The 19616-nt window shown below is 41.1% G+C and overlaps 1 protein-coding gene across 1 annotated transcript; it reads left to right on the top strand.

The window, feature by feature from the left end:
• Positions 1 to 12679: 12679 nt before the first annotated feature.
• LOC121330154 (sericin-1-like) lies at positions 12680 to 13393 on the top strand. Its single transcript, XM_041276461.1, has 2 exons — positions 12680 to 12788; positions 13140 to 13393. Exons 1-2 carry the CDS (start codon positions 12680 to 12682, stop codon positions 13391 to 13393), a joined length of 363 nt encoding a protein of 120 aa, XP_041132395.1.
• The last annotated feature ends 6223 nt before the right edge of the window (positions 13394 to 19616 follow it).

Here is a 19616-nt window from a genome sequence, read left to right as displayed (position 1 = left end):
ACTTTTTCGACCTGAAAAAAGAAACAAGGACCGGGGGTCACAAACGGAGATTAGACTGAGGGACATTCAGAACAGAAAATAGGAGGCATTTTTTTACATAGAGAATCGTGAGGGTCTGGAATCAACTCCCCAGTAACGTTGTTGAAGATGACACCTTGGGATCCTTCAAGAAGCTGCTTGATGAGATTCTGGGATCAATAAGCTACTAACAACCAAACAATCAAGATGGCATCCTCTCCTTTGTAAACTTTCTTATGTTCTTATGTTCTATTTGGAATAAGAACCATTTACTGACAGGAGGTAAACCTTTTATTTACCCTGTCTGGTCAAATAGCTGTGTGCATAGTTTTAAAGATATTTTTAACAGTAAAGGCCTTCGAACGTTCCAGGAACTCAAGGAAGACTTCTCTCTCCCAGGTTTTTCTTATTTTCTATATTTAAAACTAGGGTCTGCTTTACTTGCCTATGGGGTTCCTTGGGACTCAGATGTATGTCCTCATCCGTTGATAGACTGGCTGGTGACAGATAGCTGTTCACGAGGGACATTCTCAACTCTCTATGGTCAATTGTTAAAACAAGCATGTAATACTCTGCCAGTTACAAAAATTTGGGAGAGTGAAATGGAAGAGCTGGGCTTTTCTCCTGATCGGGACAATATATGGAACAATACGTTTTTAGCTTGCAAGAACCTAGCTCACCAATTAATACACTTTAAACTTATCCATAGAGCATATGCTACTCCATATATACTGTTTAAAATGAAAAGGTCCCCTAGTCCGCTCTGTGCAGTTTGTCAGACTGGTGTAGTGGACACATACCTACACATGTTTTGGGAATGTCCAATTGTGGCTGCATTTTATGACACCTTAGGAGACCAGATCTAATCATTTTGGAAGGTGAGCTTCAAAGAGTTAACACAGTTTGTGTCCTGTGCCTTATCTAATCAGCTTTGAAGAAACAACCTATTCCCCACAGCATGACACACAGACGAGTTAGAGCTAAATATCTGGAAAATGCATATATTAAAATAAATTTAACCATGAATTTCCTTGACAGAACATTAGGTTATTATCATAACCCTGGTCCCCTGAAATAGGAATCGTAACCATTAACTTCAGGGTCGCAGCGTTCAAGGTCGCAATATCTGAAGAAAATGGCAATGCTTGCAGGGCTGCTGTTTTGTGATTGTGGGGCAGTTCCTCAGCAGCACCACCCTGCTCTAGCGAGAATCTTTGGTATAGAGTTTTCAGTTTGGATGTCTTAAAGGGAAACACCCATTTTTTAATGGTTAATATTCCTATTTCAGGGAACCATCATTACTTGGGCTTTTCCAATATGGAATATTGAAACATCATCATACCTCCTTTAAATGTAATATGTCTAATATGGCAGCATCTGTATTGATAGTTACTGCATGTAAACTTTAAACTAATTGTAAGATTTATTTGTTTTCTTATTTCTACACGTGAAAAAAAGTAATTAATTTGCAGCCTGGCTATGTGGTTCCATTCCCACGATACAGTTTATGTTATTCATTATGGTAACCCACTGCTAGCAACCTCCTTAAATCAAAATCTCACATTTATAATTATTATTATTTAGTCATTTAGCAGACGCTTTTATCTAAAGCGACTTACAGAGACTTGGGGGTGAACGATACAGCCCAACTTCTGCTGCAGAGTCACTTACAATAGTACCTCAGTTTTACTTCTCATCTGAAGGATGGGCTTCATGCTTCATGCTCTTTAAAAATAAGAATTAGAGCTAGGAAGCAATTTCCACAAGACCACTTTGGGTCTGTGTGCTTCTTCTCTGTTGTCTCTGTCTCCTTTCTCCTTTCAATATTTTCATCATGGTGAGGGATTATCCTATAGGATTTTTGAAGGCTGAAGTTGTGCTTTGAAGAAAGCACATTAGCAAATGTCACAAACTCGGCTCTCTATCCTCAGAGATGATCATTGAGAGGAATGCGCTGACCAGCATTAAACAACACTAGAATCCCGCAGTGCAGACTTCATTTGAACTTTAATGAGAGTCAATAACTGTCCCCTGTCAGCAGTCTTTGTGAAGGATTGAAGGTGTGTTGGTGGCTTGCAAATCACCATTTCAAAAGCTCTCCCCACCTGTGCTGCTTTTCACCAGAGTCTCATTTCAACGGACTGTCACAGAATGAGAAATACAACAGCAGATTACAAAAGAAAATTAATCTGGACATTAGAAAAAGTGAATGTGACTGTTTCTCATCTTAGCCTTTATTTTGGCTTTTTGAAGAAAGCTACACTGAAGTATTGCACATTGAGTTAAACTGAGGGACTGGGCTTGTTTGATAGTCTTTGTACGTTCATTTCTTTACAAAATGTAACCTGCATAACACCTCTCTCTTACTGACTTTTTATAAAATAAACTAAACCAGTCAAAACCTGGCAGGAGTATCTTGAGAGGACAATGCAGCATCTTTCGTGATAATTCTCTCACCAGCGCTACAACCTGGTGAGAGAATTACACTATGTAACACAATTTTTGTTCCTGGGTAGTAAGTGTTATTTCTTAATTGCTTATGCCTCATAAGTATAGAAAATGGCTATTATTCCCCACAAACTTTGCTTTTGTGACCAGGACAGTGATATTTTGAAATTTACCTATTTCCAATGAGAAAAAGGTCTTTTCGTTCACATAAAGTCAGAAAAAAACAACATATGAATCCAAATTAACATGTATTTATACTAAAGTAATACAAAAGTGACTACAAAAGATTTAGAAGTGAGTAGTTTTTCGGGATTTACGATTATACTGTAAATCACTTTCACGAATCAGCCCCCAAATGTAGTCTCCCATCATGTTCTTGTTATACTGTCCTTGGTAGCAGCGTTCAAAGTCCAGTATATCCTGGTGGAAGCACTCGCCTTGCTCCTCCGAGTAAGCTCCCATGTTCTCCTTGAATTTATCAAGATGAGCATCAAGGATAAGGACTTTGAGGGACATCCTACAGCCCATTGTGCCGTAATTCTTCACCAGAGTCTCAACCAGCTCCACATAGTTTTCGGCCTTGTGATTGCCCAGGAAGCCCCGAACCACTGCGACAAAGCTGTTCCAAGCCGCTTTCTCCTTACTAGTGAGCTTCTTGGGGAATTCATTGCACTCCAGGATCTCCTTTATCTGTGGTCCGACGAAGACACCTGCTTTGACCTTTGCCTCAGACAGCTTAGGGAAGAAGTCTTGAAGGTACTTGAAGGCTGCCTTATCTAGAGCTCTGACAAATTGTTTCATAAGGCCCAATTTGATGTGCAGTGGTGGCATCAGCACCTTCCGGGGGTCCACCAGTGGCTCCCACTTGACATTGTTCCTCCCCACAAAGAACTTGGTCCGCTGTGGCCAGTCTCGCCTGTGGTAGTGCGCCTTGGTATCCCTGCTGTCCCAAAGGCAAAGATAGCAGGGAAAGTTGGTAAAACCGCCTTGGAGACTGTGACGGAAGCATGAATTCTGGTGATGAATCTTCCTCACGACCTGTGAGGGCGCTAGAGAACGAGAGGAGAAGTATCTGGAAGGGCTGGCCTGATAGTTCGTTTCTGGGTCAGGGAAGTAGGTCAGCCTGGAAAGAAGCGCGACTCTGTTGTAAGACCTTATTAATTTGAAAGGTAAATGAGAGGCAGCTGCAAGTAATAAGGCAGCTGCAACCGTTTACCTAGATATCATGTGGGATTACATATAGGGGCCAGGGTAATGCTGATCTTTTCCTTCGTTTGGGTAGAACGTTTGGAGGAAGAAGGAGCGAGAGTGGAACTCGCAGTGTTTTTGTGATTACGTGTTGTGTTTGTTTATTAACTGTCTGTGTTTGTTTCACTGTAGACAGTTAGAGCACTACTCCGGAGCTGTCTCAAAGGGCCAGCACTGTCCGGAGCACCCCTGCACACCACCGTATCTGTGTATTCACCACGCACCCTCACGTCTGCACTCACCCAGGACTGGTGACCGTGGTTTTATTTTTGTTCTGGACTGTGCCCTGTTTTTTTTTATCTCCTCGCTTTACACATTGTTATGTATCGCCAGGGATTTATTATTTTATGGTCACCAGACCTGAATTATAAATAAAAGCACCTTTTCACTGGAAACGGTTGTCTGCCTGTCACTCCTGCATCGCATCACCGCTGCACCTGTTCCCCTCCACTAGCCACTTTGCCACAGAGACCCATCAGGAATGCCACCATTGCAGCCTCTTGATGCCATCTCAGAAAAATGCAGATATGTATCCATTTAGGCAGCTGGAACTAAACTGAACTGGTGGGCTTAAGGCCCCTGTATTTATACTACTATTTATATTACTGGAAAGTTCTAGAAGTTACTCCAAGTTTACTGAGCACTGAATCTATCTGGAATGTTCTGGAAAATAGGTAAATTTCAAAATAGCACTGTCCTGGTCACAAAAGCAAAGTTTGTGGGGAATAATAGCCATTTTCTATACTTTTGAGGCATAAGCAATTAGGAAATAACACTTACTACCCAGGAACCAAAAAATAAAAAAAAATGGTTACACGGTGTTATCACAGCAAAGCACCATCACAGCACTGTGCTTTCAGAATCCTGCCACGCCAAGCGACTTCACAATTCCTTTTCTACTCAGTCTGAGCAGGAATCAGAAAATAAATCTCTTGGGAAGCTTTCCAATTCACTTCCTCTCAGTAAGAGCAGTAAATTAAAGTGGCCCCGGATGTTTCATTACTGCGTCTGTGTGAGCCCATAAACTGTGCTTCTCTTTTAACAAGAGCTCAGAAGAGGAAACAGGTCTCTCTTACACAATAATATGACATATTCACACACAATAGGCAGTATATTAGTGATTTAAATTGAGATGCCACAACCATGAAACAATGAATTATGCTCTAGTTTTGTTTTGTGGGTCTTAAAAGATAATACAACACAATCCACTTACTAGTGCATGTATTCAATTACAAACTTAAGTGCAAAAGATAAAAAGTCATGTTCATTTCTGTGGGGAATCGATTTGTTGAATCAGAAAAGGTCACATACTAATTGACTTGCACTGCCATGGGCTAGCTTATACTGTATATGCTAGAATTGTTTTGGACTGCTCAGCTTAAGGACCAAAAAAAGTGTTATTTTTTTCGTGATAGTTTTTGCTGCCAGGATCATCTGGGAAATGCAGCCTATGATCTAGATCTCCGCTTGACCGACAAGAGTGAGACTGGAACTGGAGCAGCTGTAGTATGTAGGAAGAGATTGATCAGTGAGATTATAGCTAGCTAGGGATCAGTCAGATTTTCTTATATTTCACAAAGAGTGTCATCTAACAATTCGTTTTAAAAGCATTTTCCTGTATAACAATGCAAGCTTGCAGTTTTGAACGAATGGCTTCAAATAAACCATAATATCCACTAGACTGTCAATTAATCACAGTTAATGTCTGCGATTAGCGGATTCATCTTTTTGGAAGAAACCAGGGATCGCAAGCAGTTTGATATCCACAATATTTATGTTAAACAATTTATTTATGATCTAAAACAGCACATAGGCAAAAACTATATATATATATATATATATATATTGGTTATATAATATATATTATATAATATATCTATATATATATTATATTATATATAGAGAGAGAGAGAGAGAGAGAGAGAGAGAGAGAGAGAGAGAGAGAGAGAGAGAGAGAGAGAGAGAGAGAGGGACTATTGAAATTGAAATTAGAAATTAGTTAGAAGAACTTGTTTGAAACTACTGAGAGTGTCTATACAGCTCCAAGAGTTTTGTTATTTTCATCATATTGCAACGGCAAAACTAAATCACTTAGAATTACCATTTCTACCAGTACCAAATGTTTGAAACTTTCTTACATCAAATGTGAAAAAAAAAAAACGTAAATACCTCTTATAAACAATGAGATATAAGTCGTCAAACTAAGGTAAAATTGCTATTCTCCTTCCTCTTCTGCTTACTTTTTAAGTGTGTGTAGCGACTTTTCAAAAAGACTTTTGAAAGCTAATCATCTGTCACCTATCAATCACCTGATTCCACATGTAGGTCAACGTCAAAATAAACCAGGGTTTGCAACCAGTTTGATATCAATTTATATTAAACACTGTATTTATGTTTTAAAACAGCACATATCACAGAAAAAAAAAAAAAAAAAAAACTGGTTTGAACTTGCAACATGACGTCCTTGAAGAGCACATGGCCTTACCTGTCGAAATGTATAAATTTTTTAAGCTTACATCCATGCCTGACCAGCATTTGCTGAAAACCTGAAGGTTCTGCTTGATTCTAGAAATGCTCTATTTCCTGTTTGGAAATATCTAGTTTCCTTTTTTGTAGATACGATAGAATGGAAATATACTCAAGTGGCATGTAGCTTCTTTGTCTAAATATCTGATCTCTGATAAATTGTAGCTCCTTGTTTAATTAAAAATAAAGGAATAATGTATTAGGTAGAAATAAATGATTAAAAAAATACACAGAGGAATAAATATATTTAGAAATGAATATTTTTAAATAAATACATGCCAAAATTAATATTTATATTATAAATGTATTAATAAACTAATAAATAACAAGCAAGAAAAATATGTCATTGTGGCAGGATGGCATTGCAGTGACGTCAGGCCAGAAGGAGGAACAACACACGGGTACTGCAGTTGCCAAATCGCGGTGTGCGCCATTTATTAAACAACATAAATAAAAATAAAATATTTAAACAAAAATAAACACTGGCTTACAGAGCACAAATAAAATATTTAAACAAAAACAAAATAACAAACATAAACAATAACAAATATAAGTCAGGCTGGGCGATCGCCTTCACTGTTCTTATATTGTTTTAAATGACTATCGCTCTCCGCTCTCCGCTCTCCACACCCACCCTGAACATGGAGGGCTGCGGGCTTTTTATACATGTGACAATCTCCCACTTTAACAACAAATGAATCACTTAATTTATTCTGAGATGGCCACCTTCTGCACGAGGTTTTAAATCATTTCTGGTAGAGGATGAGTTTACTAACCTCGTCGCTACCAGAACACGTTTCAACAAAAAAAAAAAAAAAAAACACATCATATATAGTGTATATACACACACACACACACACACACACACACACACACACACACACACACAGATAAACAACACGCCATCATATAGACAATAAATGCATGGCTTTCATCATCATTTACATATATAAATACAATAAATCATAAAACAAACAAATACAAAATAACACAGGGGCGGAGAGGGAAACCCTGTACTAAAAATAAACAAAATACATGTAAGTTGGGCTTTCCTACAGACATATTAATTGATTTTGCTGATGCTTTTATCCAGAGCAGTTGACATCTGTATATCTATGCAAAAAGTATGTTTCATGTAAACAATTGTAAATTGACCTGGATAAGGGTGTCTGCTAAGAAATAAAATAATAATTTTCAAGCCTGGTTGATACTTGGATTGGAGACTGCCTGGCAATACCAGGTTCTTCACACTTTTCTTTGGAGTTTTACTCAGTGGTGTAGTCGAGGGTATATGCAGGTAAATGATGTTTACCCACTTTACATTTGGGCCATATATTGTTTACCCACGTCTCATATATTCCACTCCACTCTCCTGCTCCAGACATAATTGTATTAGAATCTTTTATATATATATATATATATATATATATATATATTTATATATATATATATATATATATATATATATATAGTGATGGATTGCCCTCCAGTCACACTTTTTCCTTCTTCAAATAGACGTTTTAAACACAGGATTCCAAGAAACGCCGTAGCGTGTGTTTATTGTTTACAATATTAAAAAAATAAATAAACAAAACAAAACCTAACCCATTCTCGGGCCCTCGCTAAAAAGGCAGGCTAAGGCTAATTCACAATCCAAATCATAATCCCAAATACCTTTTCCAATAGTTTGTTTTTCCAGTCTCACTATAATCCACTTGCTCTCCAAACCAAACCAAACTCTCACCCACACCCACACCCACACCCACCCTTTTAAACATTATTAATTCGTTAATTGAATTAACCTGTAGTTGGTAACGACTCCAGCAACCACTACTGGGTCCTAATACCCCCAGTGTATTGTCTCTACAAAATAAGTAAATTTTATTTTAAACCTGATTTAATTGATTTTAATTTCCCTTATTTAACAAACCATTATCAATTAACATTGTATTAATTAAACCATCTTTAGTTTTGATCCGAAACACTATATTAATTGTATTTTACTTTTTTAACCGACCAATCCCGTTAGGGAATATAATATATATATCATATATTATATTATATATATATATATATATATATATATATATATATATATATATATACACACAATGACTTGCAAAAGTATTCAGACCCCTGACCAATTCTCTCATATTACTGAATTACAAATGGTACATTGAAATTTCATTCTCTTCTATATTTTATTTTAAAACACTTAAAATCAAAATCAATTATTGTAAGGTGACATTGGTTTTATGTTGGGAAATTTTTTTAAGAAAAATAAAAAAAAGTGAAATATCTTGCTTGCATAAGTATTCAACCCCTGTGCTGTGGAGGCTGCCAGTTTGCATCGATGAAAGAAATTGCCCTAACAGGGACACAATTACCTTACCATTGGCCTCCTCCTGTGAACCATTAAAGTTGCTGTCACATTTTCTGGATAAAAACACCACTGTTGAAGGATCATTGATAAGGCTGTGAATCTGAAGGAAAATGAAGACCAAAGAGCATTCTACAGAAGTTAGAGATAAAGTAATACAAATGCATAGATTAGGGAAAGGGTACAAAATAATATCAAAGTGTTTGGATATCCCAGTGAGCACAGTTGGATCAATAACCAGGAAGTGGAAGCTGCATCAACCCACCTAGGTACTGCCAAGAAAAGGTCGTCCCTCAAAACTCAGCGCTCAAACAAGAAGGAGACTTCTGAGAGACGCCACAGAAAGGTCAAAAATCACTTTGAAGGAGCTACAGAGTTCAATGGCTGGGAGTGGAGTAATGGTGCACCAGTCAACCATATCAAGAGCTCTGCATAACACTGGCCTGTATGGGAGGGTGTCAAGAAAGAAGCCGTTACTCAAAAAGTACGATCTGAAAGCACGTCTGGAGTTTGCCAGAAAGCATGAGAGTGACCCAGCTGTGATGTGGGAAAAGGTTTTGTGGTCAGATGAGACCAAGATAGAGCTTTTTCGCCAAAACTCAAAGCGCTATATGTTGCGCAAACCTAACACTGCCCATGCCTCAAGACACACCATTCCTACAGTGAAGTATGGTGGTGGCAGCATCATGCTGTGGGGATGCTTCTCATCAGCAGGGACTGGGCATCTAATTACAATTGAAGCAAGAATGGATGGAGCAAAATACAGGAAAATACTGCAAGAGAATCTGCTTCAGTCCACTAAAAAACTTAAGCTTGGGAGGAAATTTACCTTTCAGCAGGACAGTGATCCCAAGCACAAGGCCAAAGCAACATTGGAGTGGCTCAAGAACAAAAAGTTGAATGTCCTACAGTGGCCCAGTCAAAGTCCTGATCTCAATCCCATTGAGAATCTGTGGCACTATTTGAAAATTGCTGTCCACAAGTGTCGTCCAACCAACCTGAACAACCTGGAGCAAATCTGCCAAGAAGAATGGGCCAAAATCATAAGAACATAAGACTCTGACACTGTGTGCAAAGCTGGTACATATTTACCCCAAAAGACTTAAAGCTGTTCTTTCAGCAAAAGGTGGCTCTACTAAATATTAATGTGAGAGGGTTGAATATTTATGCAAGCAAGATATGTCAGTGCCTCAGAGTTTCATGCATTTAAATGAGGATTTTTTTCCACTTATCTACACACCATACTCCACACTGTTAAGGGGTAAAAAAGTTTTATTGAGAAAAAAATTATATATTAAAAATACAAAACTGAAAGATCATAATTGGATAAGTCTCCACCCCCCTGAGTGAATACTTTGTAGAAGCACCTTTGGCAGCAATTACAGCTGTGAATCTGTTGGGATAGGTCTCTACCAACTTTGCACACCTAGATTTAGCAATATTTGACCATTCTTCTTTACAAAACTGTTCAAGCTCTGTCAAGTTCCTTGGGGAGCATTGATGGACAGCAATCTTCAAGTCATGCCACAAATTTTTTATTGGATTTAGGTCTGGGCTTTGACTGGGCAACTCAAGGACATTCCCCTTTTTGTTCCTTAGCCACTCCAGTGTAGCTTTGGCTGTGTGCTTTGGGTCGTTTTCATACTGAAAGGTGAACCTCCATCCCAGTTTCAGCTTTCTTTTAGTTTCAGCAGGCTGTCCTCAAGGACTTCTCTGTACTTTGCTCCATTCATTTTCCCTTCTATCCTGAAAGGTTAGAGTGCCCCAGTCCCTGCCGATGAGAAACATCCCCATAACATGATGCTGCCCCCACCATGCTTCACAGTGTGTTGGGTTTGTACCAAACATAACGCTTTGCATTTAGGTAAAAAAGTTCCATTTTAGTTTTGTCAGACCACAACACTTTTTGCCACATGGGAACAGAATCTCCTGAGTGTTTTTTGCATACTTCAAACGGGATTCGAGGTGGGCTTTCTTGAGTAATGACTGACTTCTTACCACCCTATCATACAGGCCAGGTTTGTGGAGTGCTTAGGATATTGTTGTCACATGTACACTTTGACCAGTCTTGGCCATAAAAACCTGTAGCTCTTGCAAAGTTGCCATTGGCCTCTTGGTAGCCTCTCTGATCAATCTCCTTTCTCGGTCATCCAGTTTGGAGGGATGGCCTGATCTAAGCAGGGTCTTGGTGGTGCCATATACCTTCCACTTCTTAATAATCGTCTTGACCCTGCTCCAAGGGATATTCAAGGCCTTTGATATTTTTTTATATCCATCCCCTGATCTGTGCCTTTAAACAACTTTGTCCTGGAGTTCTTTTGAAAGTGCCTTGGTGCTCATGGTTGAGTCTTTGCTTTGAAGTGCACTACCCAGCAGAGGGAACCTACAGCATTGCTGATTTTATCCTGAAATCATGTGAATTTGATTTTGATCCAGGTGGAGGCCACTTAACTTGGTGTGTGATTTTGAAGGCGATTGGTTACACCTGAGCTAATTTAGGATTGCTATTACAAGGGGGGTGGACACTTATCTAACCAAGCTATTTCAGTTTTTATTTTTAATTAATTTTCAACAAAAAATCTACATAATAATTCAGAAAAAGTTACAGAATCTTGACAGAGAACCTCTATCCCACAATACCCCTGATTACAACCATGAAGCATGCTACAAACCCAGTTCACTGGTTCAGTGGACCCATGACCCATGCTAGGTCCAGTAACTGCATTGAAAAAACACACAACCAGATGACCTGAAGACCTTGCCTTAGTGTGAAAACGCAACTCTGAGCATGTGAACTCTGTCACATGATGAGTGGATTACCTTCAGGCGACTGTAGCTCCGGTTAGGAGTACAGCTTACAAACACTGCATATGTCATTGTAAAGTGCCGGGTCTGTACGTTTAAACAAACTACAAAGGGCTTTTACCATGCCTTGAGGGCAAATGTAAAACTAGTTTTTAACTGCTTAGAAAGTGCAGATAAAGGTCATGTTTACAATTGAACACAGATAGTAACCCAAAACAAAAGACACAAAATAAAAGGGCACGTTGGCCAAACAAACAAACAAACAATAAAACACTATCAAGTATTGTGCTGTTTAATAAACCATCATATCTAGCAATTGTTATTTTAGTGTTTTAGAGACACGTCTCGCCTCTGACACTCTCCTCTCCATGCAGCCCAAGCTGCAGGTTCTTATAGTGGTGATCGAGGGATTAACTAACTAACAATTATCTTATTATCCTTCGGTCATATTCTGCATAAGTTAAATAAGTATGTGTGACTGTCGGCTAGTTAACAATCAGCAGCTGATCAGCCACACATCCTCACAAGGTTTTATAAATAAAACAATAAGAAATAATATTAGCTTTTGCCATAAATATATAGACATAAATCATAATATAAAATAAATAATAAACAAAGGGGCGGGACACTGACACAGATGCTCACCCTTCTGCGCGGCACACATGGCCTCAAAAGGCCACCTCCCCCTTAGTCCCAAAGTTTCGGTTTCACTGTCCCAGTCCAGGAACAGGGCAGCAATGGGCCAAGAGTGACAGCCACAGTGGTAGGTCCTCCTCCCACTTCAACAGCTGTAGCAGCCAGGCTGACCGCACCCTGGCCAGGTCCTCCGACAAAGGTAATCCTGGAAAATGGCCGGCTGTCTGTGGGGGTGGTCTCCTGACCATTCCCTTCATATAGCCGGCAGCTCCCTCTTGTGGGGCTCTGGCCACCAAATTTCCTGCAGCGAAAGTGCTGCGGGGAAAGGTGGTGTCCAGACCTCTCCCCCCTTCTTCACAGCCAGCAGCTCCCCTCTGTGGGGCTCCAGCCACAGTATTTACTGCTGCCATGCAGGACTGGCAGTGACTCCAGGCGAAGCAGAGCCAACAGCGACCCCAGGCGAAGCAGAGCTGACAGCGGCCCCCGGGTAAAGCAGAGCAGACAGCGACCCCAGGCGAAGCAGAGCTGACAGCGGCCCCAGGCAAGGCAGGACCATCAGCAACCCCAGGCGAAGCAAGACAGTCAGCAACCCCAGGAGAAGCAAGACAGTCAGCAACCATGGGAGAAGCGGGACCGCAGGCAGCCTCAAGCAATGCAGAGCAACAGGCAACCACAGGCAATGCGGGCATGGCATCCCTGAGCGGAGCAGCTGTGGCATCCCCGACTGGTCGGGTGTGGAGGTAGAGCTGACGACCCCGGGAAATGGCTGCAACGGACCCTCTGGAGGCGATGGCAGCAGCATACCCTCTTGAGGCGATGGCAGCAGTGGACCCTCGGGAGGCGACGGCAGCAGCGGACCCTTGGGAGGTGATGGCAAAAGACGCTTGGGAGGCGACACTGGGAGGGGAGCCCCCGGCCAAAAAGGTGGCAACGGGAGCTCCACTTATCCCTCTAGTGGTGGAGGTGGAGAGCAAAAGACAACCCTCCCATGGCAATGGAGGTGGGACCAGCAGGCACTCTCCCACTGCTGGCGGTGGAGGAAGAGTCAGCTTCTGCTGCTCTGCTCCTGGCATTGTAGATGTCAGCGAGAATTCCTTTGCCCCTGATGCTGGAGACGGCAGCGATGGTTCCTCTCTTTCTGGTGCTAGAGACGGCAGCGATGGCTCCTCTCCCTTTGGCGCTGGGAAAGGCAGCGATGGCTCCTGTCCTTCTGGCGTTGGAAACAACAGCGTTGGCTCCTCTCCTTCTGATGTTGGAGACAACAGCAGTGGCTCCTCTCCCTCTAGCTCTGGAGATGGCATTGGGGCCTCTCCAATATCTGCAGTCAGGTAGTTGAGCACCATGGCTGTGATGTCTGGAGAGATGCTGGGTGGTGTTGCTGTTCCCACAGGAGGTTGATCACAGCAAGAAGGACCTCCTCAATATCCCTCTCAGCCTCCGTCAGCCAGTCCCAGATCCCCTTAGTGGAGAGTAGACCAGTTCACCTCAGAGGATGCAGAGGCAGCTCCTGCTCCTCTCTCTCAGATGATGGTGGTGGATGGTGAAACCATCAGGTATTCTTCTCCTGCTGGTGGAGCCTTGGGCTATGGACCTATGGATTTCCCTTTCTTGGGCTATGATGCTCGGCCTCCCCCTTCTTGGTCTGGAGATGCACCGACTCCCCCATCCTGGGCTGAGGGTGTTCAGAATCCCCCTCTTGGGCTATGGATGCACTGGCTGCTCATCTTCCGGTTCTTACTCTGGACAATTCTCCTCCCACATGGGTGCAGAACATTCAGGCTCCTCCCTCTACTACCATGGAGGGGGTTGTTCGGGTGCTACGTGCACGACCTCACCAACGGTGAAGCACCATTCCTCACCTTTCAGACAGGTGAGGCACATGTCCAGCATGGTGGAGACCTGGCGGGATTTGCGGCCAGTCCCACTCTGCTGTTGTTGCTGCTGCTGTTGGTGTTGCTTTCTCTGGCCATTTCTTCCCATTTGAAGAAAACACTCCTTTTGAAAAAAAAGTGCAGTATTTCTGGCCTGACGCTTGGAGGCGCTGTATCTCAATTCTGTATAACAACTGTGAACAGGATAGTTGCAGGGGTGACATCAGACCAGAAACACAGACTTAACTCCAGGAAGTAGTGGGGCAAAACTGAGACGATATGGAGCTCTGTGTTTATTAAATAATAAACTCTGACAAAGTGCCCTCCCCTGTGTATATTATTTGTTATATGTTGCATGTGGTGTGTTAAATGTTGGTGTATAGTCATTGGTACACGGGAATATATAAAACGGGAATATAATAAACAGGTCTGTGTAACACGAGTGTTTAAAATGTATATTTGTATTTAGACACGAGGATTGCACATCACTTCACGTGCAAGTAAAAAGTAATAATATGTGAGCACGGGGAATTGCACTTTATTAATTTACGTGCAGTTGTACCGAGACTCCAATTGAATGATTGATTAGCAATCGAGTCTTGGTACAGCTGCATAAAAACAACATGTTTTCACCCACTCGAGGTTAGGTGTTCGGTGAGTGGAGAGCGTTATAATTTCAATAGCTATTGCGTGCTGGTGGGACCAGCACGATACTTGTTTATTTAACTCACCGTGTTTGTTTGTCGATCTGCTCACCGTCTGTAAATTGTTATTCTGATTTTGTTTGTTTTTTTTTATTTTGGCGAATGTGCTGTGTCCTGTTTCTGTTTGTTAAACCTTTTATTTTTCAATAAACCGGCACCAGTAGGCGTCACCATCAATTCACCTCATCTGTACTGTCTGTGTATTTCATTCCTTCCTGGTTCTGACGTCACCCACTCGGCCGTCTTTGTGACATAAACCAAAAGATTTTAACAAAACAAAAGACAAAAAACAAATGGGCATGTTGGACAAACAAACAAACAATCAAACACTAACAAGTGTCATGCTGGTTAATGGAACCAGCACATCTAGCAATTTTTATTTCAGTGTTTTAGACTCACGACACTCTGACACTCCTCTCGTGCAGCCCAAGCTGCAGGTTCTTATAGTGGTGATGAGGAATTAACTGGCTAACAATTATCATATTATCCCTCAGTCACATTTTGCACGAATTAAATAAGGATGCGTGACTGTCAGCTTGTTAACAATTAGTAGCTGATCAATCAGGCATCCTCACACTGTTTTTTATTTAAAATAAAATAATTTTTATTTTAGTTTTAGTTTATTAAAAGTAAAGTTGCTGTATCAAAAAACATGGAGGCCATAAGCAAATCAAATTTCAGCATATATTGTACTATTAATTTATGGTAAAATATAGTACAGTCTTCAAAGTTCAAAGACTAGTAGAGGTCAATAGGGTGCTTTGCCACAGGGGAAATACGGTCATAGGTCACATGGTCTGGCACTTGGCTCCCGGTCCCTAATGCTTGCAGCTATATTTTATTATTATTATTATTATTATTATTATTATTATTATTATTATTATTATTATTATTATTATTAATATCAATTAAATATGTGATTAAAACCAAGTTTAACTGAGATAATCTCAAAATTAATCACAATTAATTATCCTACTAAACAAACACACATATAGCACACTGTAAAGAATACAGTTCAAACCTAACAGAGTGCTCCTCTTTATATAATTGCATGCACTGTCTCTGGCATGCTGTGGCATTCTTCCATACACGGCCATTACTCCACCACTACTCTCTATGGCATCGCTGCATACTGGAACCCCCCTCATTTTTGTGGTAGTCTCACAACTGACATCTATGGAATCGTATAAGTTGTAGAATTATAGTAGGTTTAAAAATAAGGAAGACAAATTTACGAAACACCAAAACATTGATAGAAATATCTTTAAAAACAGTTAAATATTATCAACAGTTAATTTTTTGTAATTGAGTCCACTTTTATCAGAGTTCAATCAATCAGAGTTTTATCAATTGCATTTTTTTGGGGGGGGGGGGTCAATGGGGGGGGTCAAGGCTACTTGTAGATTAAATAGCCTAAACCAGTCTATGTAAAGCATTATTTTGATGTTCATCTAACCTGCTGTACATTTGGCAGAAAGTAATTTCAATTCTGGTAAATTTCTATAGCAGAACTGACAATAATAGAGAAGTCTTCAGTGTGGGATATGGAAGTCAGCTAAGCATGTATCATGCACTCCCCAGAATGTGGGTGTATGACATTTATCATTGATGACATCCCAATCCTAAAACAGTTCATGCATAAATGCCATACAAGAATTGAAAAGAGTAAAAAAATGTGTCTATACTCAGAAACTCACATCACAGCTTTTTGTATGATTTGCTGACCAGGAGAAATGGCATCAAGAGCATATCACAGGAGCAGGTGTCAGTAAAGAATTGTGCTTTGGCCGTAAGAAAGGAGATAGAATATGAGAACATCATCTCTGCCTCAAGAATGAATGGTAACACTTTAAAATAAATGTCTGTAATTCTAATGTAACTAACACATGATTTCCTACTGATTTTAAATGAAATTCCGATTGAATTCAAGTCACAAACATGAGTTCATGACATGCTTTTCATAACATTTCTTTTAATACACATGAAATATTTATGAACAGACACATTTTTCAAATTGTTACTGAATGAACAAGAGTATTGTGATGTTTTGAAAGACTGAAGCCCTTGTTCATGATATTGTCATACTGGTATGTTATTATTATATAATGTTAATATTACTGAAGCGAGGGTAGGCAAATCCACACAACAACAGTTATTGTAATGCTGAACTGGCTTTATTAAGTAAAGGATGGTGCTACAATTACCTTTCAACAATGGTAAATTGCTCTAGCTCCAGTGCAGAATGAGTGTTTTTGTCACCGTCCACACTATAACCTGTGAGCAATCTACTGAACTGGAACAGGAACAGTATCCCCTTTTACTTTAGCTTTTGACTACATCCGGTCTAAACACATCCTGCAATTGGACAGCAGACAGGAAGTATCGGTAATATCACAATACAATAATAAACCCTACAGGACAACAAACCCCAGTAACACCACTCCCCCCCCCCACCACCTCCTCCAGCCGTGCTGAGTCCCTTCGGCACTCCTGCCAATAGGACTTGTACTGTTGCCCAATTTAACAAAACGTCAGCGATTAAGGCTGTAAAGAATTAGGAACATTAACAGTCAATTTAAAAAAAAAAGTTTTTCCAATGGGCTGGTGGGTTCATCCGCTGTGGGTTTTCTTCAGCCCTGGATCTTTCTCAGGGATGATGTTGAAGTCAGACACTTGGGCTGTTACTTTGCAACGCTGGCGATGGTGATGGGCAGCTGGCTGGAGTTTCTTTTTGGACTGCAGCTGACTACTGCTCTTTTCCAGGAACATCAGACTCGTCATTGCCACTATCACAGTTGGTTGGTGGGTCCTCTAAGTTGACAGAGTTCTGATGGTGGGAAGATTGTGGGGTTGGTGTCCTGGAGCCATACCCTTGTGTCTCAAGTGCCTCATCCATCCTGGGATCACATCACTGGTTTATGACTGTAGGCGGTCATTGTGCATAACCTTTTTCTCTATGCGACCCCATACTTCGTACAGCACTGCTCCATGGCATGCAGAAATTACAAATGGCCTTTTCCATGGTGCTTGAAGCTTTGGACTGAAGCCCTTCTTTTTAGTACTGTCTCTAAGATAGACTAAATCTCCAACACTGTAGACATTTTCTTTGGCCCGAACGTCATAGGTTTTCTTCTGCCATACTTGAGCCATACACAGGTGTTGTCAGGCTGTGTGATGGACTTGTCTGAGGCCTCCCTCCAGATCTTGCAGAAAATCCGGGGCATTCATCACGGTTCAACTCTGCAGCATGCAACCAGATGTGATGGTGCTGGTGAACTTATCTCCCTAGCATCAGTCTGTTTGGTGTGAATCCAGTACTTGAGTGTGGCATACTGCGATATGCAGCCGTGATCAGCGGCAGGTATTCGAATCAGTTCCCTTGACTTTGGTCAACATAACAGCGAATCATTTGAAGAAGGGTACGGTTAAACTGCTCAACTTGCCCATTAGAAGCTGGATGGTAGGGCGTTGTTCTGGTCTTTGTTATGTGTAACAGCCAACACACTTCCTTGATCAAGATCCTCTCAAAATTTTGCCTTTGATCATTATATAGTTTGAGAGGAGCCCCAAAGCAAGCAATAAGGTCATATACCAGCTTCCTGGCTGTTGTTTCAGCCCCTTGATGTGGTACAGGGAAGGCTTCCACCCTTCGGGTAAACTGATCAATAATAACTAAAATGAATTTGTTTCATGCAGCAGATATTGGGAGCGGGCCTAAAATATCCATAAGCAGCCAGTCCATAGGTGCTCCTGCTTGGTAATTTTACAGTTTAGCTCTATTGATGGGACCTACTGTTTTACTGCCTCTGCATTGCTGACATTTCTGAATGAAGAGGTGAACATCCCCTCCCATTCTGTACCAGTGGTAGTGTTGGTGGAGATGTTGAAGAGTCTTCCCTTCCGTTAAATGGCCAGACTGAGGAGGATCGTGGCAAGCCTGTAGAACTTCCTTCTGAAGTGATACTGACATCAGAAGTTGTAGGGATGGGTTGGATTCATTGGCACTTTCCCAGTGGTATTGAAGGACCCCATAGAGCAGTTCAAATTGAGGCCAACACAACCAGTACTTTCTCACTGCTGGACTTTCTAGGGCCACTTGTTCTCGAGTAGGTAGGATACCTTGATCTTTCCAACGATGCAAGACTGAAAGATTAGGGTCCATCTTCTTCTCTATAGCTAATTGTTGCAAATCAAAAGGCTGCATCCAGTTGACAGTTGACACATTTGGCTGCTTGCTGGTCTCTGGCATTGCGTGGCTCATTCTATTGGAGTTCCAAAGTCCCATCGTGTTCCAGGTACCTGCAAGCCAAGGGCACCACATCACCCACATCGCTGTCAAACCTTGCCCACTGCTGATTGAGTTTTTTGCAATATGTGCAATCTTGACATAATAAGTTGGCTAAATCCTTTCCTGCCTGGTAACAGGCACAAGTCACAAGTGTTAGGACCTTCTAGATTGCTTCATGACAGTGCATCTGCATTTGAATGGCAATGGCTTGCTAGGTGTTCAGTACTGGCTAAATTCTTTGAGCCAGTGGGTTAGCTGCCCTTGGGTGCTTAAATTAGAACAGCCATGTCAGACTGTTGTGACGCAATTGTACGCAATAGGAACCTTCACCCAAGGAGGTAGTGGTGGAACTGATGAGTATACCACACAATGGCAAGAAGTTCTTGTCTTTTCACGCATTATCATTGCTGAAATTACTCTCTCCTCCCCCATTGGAGCTAAGACAAGATGAGGCATCCATGTTAACGATGAACTTTCCCTCTGCTGTTGGTTATACTAAAAAGTTGTCAATTTTTTCTTCAGCTGCTCAAAGGCACAATGTTGTGTCCCACCCCACTGGAACTCAGTTCCTTTCTTGAGGAGGTTATTTATGGGGTTTGCAATCTCTGAAAATGCAGGAACAAACTTGCAGTAATAGTTGCACAGGCCAAGAAAGATTGTAATTCTTGCACTGTGTGAGGAGGTTGCCAGTC

This window comes from Polyodon spathula, chromosome 17 (genome assembly GCF_017654505.1).
Source record: "Polyodon spathula isolate WHYD16114869_AA chromosome 17, ASM1765450v1, whole genome shotgun sequence".
Classification (NCBI taxonomy): domain Eukaryota; kingdom Metazoa; phylum Chordata; class Actinopteri; order Acipenseriformes; family Polyodontidae; genus Polyodon; species Polyodon spathula.
The sequence above is the reverse complement of the archived record's forward strand: the minus strand, read 5'-3'. Positions and strand labels throughout refer to the sequence as shown.